Source organism: Hermetia illucens, chromosome 5, assembly GCF_905115235.1.
Source record: "Hermetia illucens chromosome 5, iHerIll2.2.curated.20191125, whole genome shotgun sequence".
NCBI classification, from domain to species: domain Eukaryota; kingdom Metazoa; phylum Arthropoda; class Insecta; order Diptera; family Stratiomyidae; genus Hermetia; species Hermetia illucens.
In genome coordinates this window covers 114327615-114338133 of record NC_051853.1, presented here as the reverse complement: position 1 = coordinate 114338133, position 10519 = coordinate 114327615, and the positions used below count along the sequence as shown (strand labels likewise).

At 42.1% G+C, this 10519-nt stretch overlaps 1 protein-coding gene across 1 annotated transcript; it reads left to right on the top strand.

Moving 5' to 3' along the window:
- The first annotated feature begins 461 nt into the window (after positions 1–461).
- On the top strand, positions 462–9049 carry LOC119658220 (odorant receptor 2a-like). The gene is made up of 2 exons (XM_038065486.1): positions 462–808; positions 8818–9049. Exons 1-2 carry the CDS (start codon positions 462–464, stop codon positions 8849–8851), a joined length of 381 nt encoding a protein of 126 aa, XP_037921414.1. The 3' UTR covers positions 8852–9049.
- Positions 9050–10519: the final 1470 nt, after the last annotated feature.

Here is a 10519-nt window from a genome sequence, read left to right as displayed (position 1 = left end):
ATATTAAAAGGCTAACACCATGCTGATGAGACCAGTTGCTCAGTTAACTAGAGTCCAGTGCAAGCGTGGGAAAAGTTTCTCCTCAGCAAGAGGAATTTACTAGTGGAAAGCCCCTGGGGTCGCTTTGGTTCGGACTGCGAATTATGGGACTTAATCCTCCCAAGAAAAACAGAATTCTGTATTATTGTTACGCGGTAGTTTTAAACTTTTTTGTTACAGTGTGGTTTTCGTTTTCTATGCTGTTCTACATCTTTGACGTTGAAGGCAAAAGCGCTCTGATTGCAAACCTGTCTCAACTATCAGGCAGAATGATGGTAACCCTCAAAATCTTAAACACATATCTAAAACGTGACAAGTTATTTGAAATGCGAAAATTGATTGCAAAACTGGATAGGCATGTGGTTAGCGAAAATGAGACAGTTTACTTTTAATACATATTCAAAGTAGCGCGAATGTTCTTAATGACGTTCTCTATAAGCTGCATCATAGTAGGAGCGGTATCTGACCTAGCAGCCATACTGTCGAAAGAAAGACGGCTCATTTTTCCGGCTTACTTTCCTTGGGATCATAAGAAATCTGCATTGGCTTACCACGCAAGCAACACCTACCAAGTTCTTGGACTTTACGCACAAATTTATCAGGACATATTATGTGATACGTATCCGGCAACATTACTTTGGTTGCTGAAAGGTCATTTAAGGGTTTTAGGAATGCGCGTTAAGAAAATTGGATATATTCCCGAAAAATCACTAGAAGAGAATTACGAAGAATTGGTGGAATGTGTTAAGGATCATCAGACTTGCTTCGAGTAAGGATATAAAAAGTCGTATATTCCTCTAATGCATAGGCTGTTTGGTTGCAAATCTGCACTATGGATGCGTTTTTAAGGCACTCATGTTCACATATTTTTTCAGGTTTGCACTTTTGAGTTAGCAAAACCTTTCAATGTAGTATTTTAAATTACACTTCACGTGTGTTTTTCTACTCGCAATTTTGAATCGCTCGGATGCCACATTTTAGATTGTAAGATAACACATTCATATTGTAAGATAACGTGTTATAACTTAACCCGTTACTTTACTAAATATCGAATATCTCCAAAAGCTTGAATTCGAAGATAACAAAATGATATTAAGGTCTCGCGTCCCGTCTTGAACTAGCCAGTGCACAATAAATTGTGCAATAGTAAAAGCAGTCAGGAAACTGGTATATAAGTGATCTAGGTAAAAAAGTAAGGAATAAGGATTCGTAGATCATATAATACCAAATGAGGCCTTAAAATTCTAAGAATATTCAAATGAATAAAATTAAGAGTTTTAAATGAGGAGATTTTATTTTACAGAAGGAATCTATTCAACATAGAAGTGGCGAACTATGTAGCGAACTTCTCTACCTTGACTATCAAACAGGCGGTTGCCACTGTTCTAGGTAATGAAGATATTTTCAGAAATGAGTTCGATCTGTTGAACTTTTTTCACTGATCTCAACACTCAGATAATAGACTACTCTGAGGTTGCCAAGATAGATCTCTATCTGCGAGGATATTGGTCTTGATGATGATATCAATGCTGGTCAACGGTTGCATTATCTGTATACCTATAGCAGAAAATCCTAATCTTATTTGGCTGGGTCTACTAAAGCAGAAAACGATGATAAATGGATGCTAAGAATATTGATTATATGTCACTCGTGCTGGTTTAGCAAACTAACATTATTACATATTCGCGGTAATGAGGAAGAAGAGGGTTGTAGATAGGATAGCACCTTATGGTATTTCAGTCCGGTTGGCAAACGGGTGGGTCAACTGTCGCTGAATTTTTACTAATGATTGCAGTCCATCGGAACGCAAGGAATTAGCTGACGAAGGTGCGTGTGGCTTAGAGGGATACTGTCCAGCTTACGAACGCCTCCGCATTACCAAGTCGAAAGCTAAAGTTTTTTCAAGTCAGGGCCTGTAGAGTCAGAATCACTTTTTGCTCTTGTTCTCTTTAATGGAATTTGCACTTTTTTGGACTGGATGTGTTCGATTTGTGGGAAAGTGGTAGCCGGTCTAATTGTAACAGGGGCAGTACACCAATTTCCATTTTCCCTGCTCGGAGAACTGTGACGGTTGGGAGGAGTCCTTGATATCACCCTAATAACCGACAACGGGATTCTTAGGGTGGAGGACTGGAGAGTGTCTGACCAGAGATCCTTCTCTGACCACAGTTGGATACTCTTCAGTCGAGATCTCGTCGCAGAAGTCTCCAAGCCCTTTAGAGACACCAGGAGGATCGACTGGAGAAAGTTTGGTCAGGTAATTAAGAACAAACTCTCCGATGCGCAAATTGGTAGGATTGGCACGACAGACGAACTGGAGTCAAAGGTCGGGACTCTGGAGAAGGCATTTGATACCGCCTTCAAAGTTTCGTGCCCTGCTAAGGACAGCAAAAAGACCCTGCCACCGTGGTGGAACGAAGATCTCTCTAGTCTCAGGAAACTGACCAGAGAAATCTTCAACATCTGCTACAGGCAAAAATACTGGCAGTCATACAAGAACTGCCTGAAGAAGTACAAGTCGGCCATCAGGACCGCCAAGAGGCGGTCTTGGCTAGACTATTGTCAGAACATTGAAAGGACTAGTGAATCCGCGAGGTTCAGTAAGATTCTGTCCAAGGAACATAAGAGTCCATCCTTCCTTAAAAAGTCGGAAGGCTTCTGGACGGAATTTTCTAGCGAAATCTTGGAGCTGCTAGTTCAAACGCACTTTCCCTCCAGCGAGGAGGACGGTGAGTCAGAACCTCGCTTGGAGGGTTTGCGGCAACCCCAGCTGTGCGAGACTATCAAATCGGTAATTACCGAGGATAGGATCGGCTGGGCTATAAACAGCTTCTCCGCATACAAATCTCTAGGCCCAGATGGCATAATGCCAGTCATGCTACAGAAGAAGCAGGAAAGGGTTGTGCCGTGGCTTGTTGAGATTTACCGGAGCTGCATCACTTTAGGATACGTACCGCAGTCCTGGAGGCGAGCACGAGCGGTTTTCATACCGAAAGCGGGCAGGCGCGGTCATGAGTCTGCGAAGAAGTTTCGGCCAATCAGCCTGACCTCTTTCATGCTGAAGACTCTAGAACGCGCCCTCGACATTCACTTAACGACGATTATGGAGAGAACGCCTTTCTCTAAGTCCCAGCATGCCTACCTCAAAGGAAAATTCACAGAAACCGCCCTCCACGAGGTAATTGGCACGGTTGAGCGGTCGCTGCAGTACAAGCAGTATACCCTTGCTGCCTTTTTGGATATAGAGGGAGCTTTCAACAACGTCAGTACCAACACCATCAAGGAAGCCTTGACCGGTGTTGGATTGGAGGGGTATCTCACGCATTGGATTATATCCATGCTGAGTACGAGGATAATCCATTCCGATCTGGGAGGCAACCACTTGACCAGAGCTGTGAACAAAGGCACGCCCCAGGGTGGTGCCATCTCACCGGTGCTCTGGTTAATAGTAATGGACAAAATTTTACGTACATTGGCGTATGCCGACGACTTGGTGATATTAGTATCAGGGATGTTTCTGTCCATTATGAGCGACATCATGGAAGGAGCGTTGCGAAAGGTGTGCCTGTGGGCCACAAGATGCGGACTCAGCATAAACGCAACCAAAATGCAACTGATGCTATTCACCACCAAGACAAGGATACCTGAATTCCATCTACCACGGCTGAATAAACAAAGATTGGTTCTTTCCTCTAATGTAAAGCATCCGCGTGTAATCCTGGATCCTAAGCTAAATTGGAGGTTGAACATAGAACTGAGGGTTAAGAAGGCCTGTATAGACTTCTATGCCTGTAAGAGAACCTTTGCAAAGAAATGGGGTCTCCGGCCGAGAATGGTTCTCTAGATGAACACCACTGTAGTGCGTCCGATCCTGACGTTGTATGGTGGCAGACTTTGAAAAAGAAATGCAATAGAACAAAGCTTAATAAGATTCAAAGAACCGCGTGTGCAGGTGCTACGGGGGCTCTCCAGTCCTGCCCGGCAGATGCTCTCAATGTACTCCTGCATCTCCTCCCGCTAGACCTCCACATCAAATATGTTGCAGCCTGCAGTGCCGTCAGACTACGTGAGTCCGGATGCTGGGCTGCGAAGTCCTACGGCCACAGCAACATCCTAGATGAAATACCTCGAGAAATCTGGGCGTCCCCCACGGACTATGTCACACGCAAGCTGAATTTCACGAGAAACTTTGCTGTGGACCTTCCAACCAGGGCAAAGTGGGAGACCGGCGGCGTGTTGCAATACTATGATACAGTATTCTTTACGGACGGATCAAAGATGGTCTATGGAGTCGGCGCGGGGGTTTTCTCGAATACACACCACACCAGTGTATTCCAGGCGGAAGTACTGGCGCTTTTGGAAGTCTGTCGATGGCTGGAGCGTGATTCGAGCCCCAAGCGTAACATAGCCATTCTGACCGACAGCCAAGCGGCCATCAAGGCCTTGTACTCAACGACGATATTTTCCCGGCTGATGGGGCAGTGCAGAGACGCGCTCAACCGTCTGGGCGGCACGCTCAAGGTCATTCTCCTCTGGGTTCCCGGGCAGATGAGATGGCGAAGGCTTACAAGCTGTGCCAAGTCAAGGAGAATTGCCCAGCTTTGGCTAGAGTCAGGCTGCGGACACTGGGTAAACCATTCTTTGGGGACCTCAGAGAGATTTCGAGCTGCATGGTCGGAGAGCTGCTTTCCTTCGTGAATGCTACGGGCTGGCTTTGAAGATCCGAGCCGGCTGGACTCTGCTTCCCTGCTCCCATAACAACAGTCACGGTCTTAGGAGTTTGTGGCATGAAAACGGCGCACCAAAGCGCTAATTGGGCTCCTCGGAGCGTCCACTGATACCTACCTACCCTAGCCCCGGTCTAATTCGGAAAAGGGAATGTTGGAAAAATTCAAAATGGGTGTATATAGATTGAATGATCCGGAGTCGAGCGGAGAAAATTGATGGTCTGACTTCAGTTTTGGTGAAAGAAAGAACGGTTGATTTGCCAGGCAGAATATGTCTATGAATGTCAGTTTTGCCAAGTCGCGGAGAAATTTTCTAAATTGCCTGTATACCAGCTGAAATTCATAATGTACATCTTGAATTTCTCCGATGATAATGTTGTTAATGCGGAAGTAGAAAGTTGCAGCACTGCTAGTCCTTAGGATAATGAACCACGGCTTGCTAACTGGGGTGGGGGTAGATTTAGGTAGAAAAATCTTATAATAGAGATGCCATTTGTTGATTGAGTCAACAGGGCGAAATGCAAAATAAAAATATATAGTTTCAATTGAGAAATGCGTAAAAGAAAGAGGATAGTAACAAATTTGTTGGGGACTAATATCATGGTGCCTCAGACAAGGTCGTTGATTCTTTGACGTTGATAGTACCTATCTGCTCGGAATAAGTAAAAATTGCGGAATTAAAGTCTCTGAGATGAGCACAATTTTCCACTTGTATTCACCACGGATTGCTTGGTGAATTGACGAATATCAGTAATGCCTCTAAAGGTGGAGGCTTATGTGTCTAGCGAGGTTAGACAATAATTTTTTACTTTTCTATGTTTGAGGGCACGTCAAGCTCATTCGGGTCGAAAGAGTCCGTTTTGGGTGTTACTCTTAAGGACAATTTTAAGATTACCTGCCAGGCGTGGATAATTGTGCAATGAACCGGATTAACTGGAGACAGCTGAAACACATGGAAAAAAATTTCATTCAGCAGCCTGTTGTGATAACGCCTATAATTTTTCGTTACCCTAGCTATCTTGTGCACGGAGTGCATATGTGTAGTCCAGGTTACAAATAATGTTTTTCTTTTCCTTTAGCCTTTGTTCGGTTCATAAGCGGGGTCAGCCAATCGTGATCGGTTGTAATATTTTGCTCTGTCATTTGCCTGATTTGGATGCAGTCGTGAAACTCTCAAATCACCATCCAACGTATTAAGTCACTGTCATTTCGACCGGCCATTTCGGCATGGACTCCGCGACTAATCTTGGTTGACGAGGCGGCGAGAATTATGTGACCATACCATTGAAGATACCTCTCTCGTAATTTTTCACGATTGTCCTAACCCCATATCGATTGCGGATATCCTCATTTCGGATGTGATCAAGGCCTTGTTACGCCACTATTCTAACGCAACATCTTTGTCTACATTTCCGCAAGACGCCGTTCATTGTTTTTTATAATCGGTCAACATTCAGAACCATAGGGGGTAACAGGGCGGACGACACTGTGGTAAATTTTAGGTTCGAGATGGTCGCTAATATGATGACCATAAAGAATACCAGTTGCGGAACGCCACTTTATCCAGGTTGCGTTAATTCGTGCAATAACCCGAGATATTTAAATCGCGCAATTCTGGGCAGGCCATTGTTAGTGACAATATGTGTGCCTGTTTCATGAGGATTGGGTACCAAAAATTCTGCTCTATTCAGATTCAATTTGAGACTGCGTTGCATGAGACGGTCATGTCACTTTTGAACACGATTCGCGGTTATATGAACGATGCCGCGAATACGGTTGTCTAAAATGCGTTCAAAAATCTTCATGGTATGGGGAAGCAATCATATCAAATGGCACTTTGAACATTCTACTGCATTTCTTTTCCGTAGCACTTTCTTACCAGTCGGATGGTGTTTTACCTTCCTCAGCTCCCCAGCTCTTCAGTTTCCAGCGCCTGTTGCTTTACCCGATTTCGTTCCTTTCATTGCTTCCTGGACTTCAGTGGTGCTGACAAGTGAAATTGCTCCAAATGACGGAAGTGCTGGTGAAAATGGAGTACGAATAAATTTTTTCATTGAAACCTGCTCGAAATATTCTATCGTTGGGTTTTTTGTAGACCGCAGATATCAATGGGCCTTTTCTGCAGAGTTCTTATGAGTTCCTCGGTTTCTCTAGTCAGGGTGCCGATGTTTACCGTGCATACATGTATTTGGTTTGGTCGGATTTGTTTTCGGACATCCTGATGCCTTCCATACGTTAAAAGCCCTTCCAGATTTCTCTAAAGGACCTCTACCTGAAGTGAACGCCCTACCATTTATTCGAGGCTTATGACTTAACGTGATTCTTTTGTTTTTAAGGACACAAGCGACGTATTTTCTTGGTCGGCATGTGGCTGAACTATATTTATCTCCTTACCTGATCTCAGCATTTAATTTTTATTTTACTCCTCCTTTATCTGGGTTTGAGGCCATCCTTATATAATATATAAACAACATGGCGAAGGTCGAGGTGGTAAAATAGCCAACATAATTTTCTAATTCGTTATTTTTTGGAGAGAATTTGATGGTTTGAATCCCTGATTTCTTGACCAGAAGATTTGCAAACTTCTTTTTTTTGAAAAATATAGTAACAAGTTAGTTTGTCTGTAAAACGACATGTGTATGGTCAATTGAGCTGTATTTTCTATTATATATCGGCGTTCATGAAAAAGGAAGATTTCATAGAGATGTCAAGGAGAATTTGCGTACATCATCATTTTAAGACTTGTTTATCTAGGAAATCTAAGAAGTTCATATCAATGTTGCTATATAGAATCAAGAGGTCGTTCTATTCTTCAGTGGTGTATTTGGGGCAATATCCACTGACTTGGATGTAGAGCTGAATTATATTGAGTGATTCACTATGCACGCGCATGGTGTGACCAGACCGTTCAAGGAGTTTCTCTCGCAAATAACCATGTGGCGATTTCCGTTATTTTTAGTGGTTGCTTTGAATAGACCCTTGAACAGTAACAAGGTAAACGAGACTGTGAGACTGAGAGAAAAGCACTTATCCGAGATGCTTAAAATAATCAGATATGGGAAGAGTACTACCACTGGCGCCTTCCGCCTTCTAAATTTGTTCTTTGCATCGGGCAGAGAATGAGGTTAATCAAACCGAAAATTTCCTGTGGCACTGAAAGTTGTCGAAGTACATACCTAATCGTCTATTGTGGCACTGTGCCAAATGGAGATAGAGGAAAACCAAGTGTGGGAGAAGGTCGATATTTCTCACAATAATTCTCGTTTTTGTTCTCCATAATTTCAGTTATATCGTAAACACCTTTGTCTCCCTATGTGACGCTGATATATGTATGATAATTGCACCCAATATTCCCGGCGCAACTACTGACGAGAAAATTTTTCAGCTGATATTTGTTCCAAATATTTTCTCCGTTTTCTCGTTATGAAAACAAATTACCACTTTTGTGATTAACGAAGCAAGCGTTCTCGATATTTTGAGCCGTTTTTGATTAGTCATCTGCGTCGTGAGTGTTCAAGCAATGGTCAGCGAGCGCGTGAGTAAGACCACTTCATCCACCATCTATAAACTAGACGATTCGAGGACCATTTAGTAGACTTTGCATTTACAAATAAAAAAGTGTGTCCGCAAAATTATTGTGTGCGCCGATGCCCTTACCTTCATCCGCCTTCACAATGACATGACTGTTAAGGTCAACTATGATGATCACTTAATGGGAGGTGCCTATTTCGGTTTCTAGGCGGCCTGTGTGCAGTAACTTGCGCCCAGCTAAAATGACAATGAACCACATGACATCTTTAACAGGGACACCCATAGAAATAGACAAAAATAGATAGGGGCGTTTTTCTGAGAAAATTATTATATTAAATATCGAAAATCACTTACTTTTCTAATGCGATTGCAAAAGTTCTCTGAAGATTCACTATGTTGTTACCCGGTTCAAAGAAAATTGCATTTTTTGTAACATATTAGCATGTTAATATACGAAGTTATGAGATTTAAATACTAAGTTGTTTGCAATGCGAACATTACACTTACATTTAATTTTCAGGTTCCACAAACTCTGTCAAAATGTAAACTCCTGAATCATGCTGCTGCAGTTTGCCTCAACTCAGGTTATTCTTTGTACCGTCGGTTATTTTCTCTGTATGATACAGGAGATAACCTTCTGCTGTTACTGTGGAACCGAATTGATGGAAGAGAGCCTCGCATTCACAGAGGCTTTGTATTCATGCAATTGGATGGACCAAAATACGAAATTCAAACAGATTCTTATCACATTTATGGAAAATACGCAAATTCCATGGACGAATTACTCAGGAGGCATAATCACTGTTTCCCTTTCAACCTGGGTTACGGTAATTGTACAAGAAATCTTAAGAACTTTTAATTAGACTATTTTCTTCCAGGTGTTGAAATCAGCGTACTCGTTATTTGCAGTATTTGGAAAGACAATTTGAGAAATCAATTATGTAGTAGTAACCATTTTCAGCATATATATTTTGAAATAGTTTAGAGAGTGTCGCACTTGTTTCAATATGTAAAAATAAAGGATATCTTTTTAGACTTATTCCATTGTATTCTATTTCCTGAATTCATACATATGATGTCTGGCGATTCATCTTCGAGAGCTCTATGTGTAATGAGACAATCTGATGGGCAGGAATCCATTATTGATCCGTACTTTAACACTTTGTTTTCATGTTGGTTGTCCTACTACAAAAGAATTTTATCAATAACGAAACAGAAGGTAGAGAAAATTGGAGACTTCTGTTAAACTTGTATCCACTTTATATGGAAGTCTAAAACGCAGTTTTTTCTCAGAAAATATTCTTCCTTTTTTGAGAAATATGTACAAATTACAAATTACACGACTGTCTGGAGACTTTTAGATTGTCTTTTGCATAATCTTCACATTTACTCCTTTCCCTTTTTGATTTGAAAAGGTTTTGGGTCTGGTCATACCAATGTTTGACACTTATTCGCTCAGCACTATGCTCCGTAGTTACAATGGATGGATTGTAATTTATCGTGGTATATGAAGACCTTAAAAATAGCAATAAATTCCATATACTCAGCGAAGTTGTTGAAATTATATAGTAAAGCAGTTGCCTACAAAAATCCCAGCCAGCACCCATATATCTGTCTGAGAAAACGTATCGAATTCTTGCGGAAAACGCAACTGACCGATAAAAATACTTTTCACGTTGTCCCAATAACTGGAGTGAACTTACTTGAAACAAGCATAGAGACAAGACACACCTACAATTCAAATGCGCCAAGAACTGTTGTTATCATAAAAAGCATAAATACTGGTTGCTTCTTCTTTCTTTTTCTTTAGCCTTTGACCCGTCCACAAGCATCGCAATCGCAAGGCCTTCATATCACCATCCAGCGCATCACACCGCAAAACCGAGATATTCAAATTGCAGGTGACTGCCGCTGACAATGATTGTGCCGATCTTTCCAATTTTGGACAAGTTGCTCGAGATCATTTTTGCTATTAGATGCTAGAAAAAGATCGTCTGCGTAAAGCAGTGTATAGGGCGCTAGACGTTGTATGCCCCGTGTAACAGTGTCCATAACAAGAACAAAGAGGAGTCGCTTCCTTGATGAACACCAACAGAGACACCAAGCCGTTTTGATACACCTGCCACACTTCGAACTTTACTTTTTGGAACATGGTAGAGCAGTTGGTCCCAGCGCGTTAGTTTTCCTGGCACTAAGTATTGTCGTAGAGGATACCAAGTGAG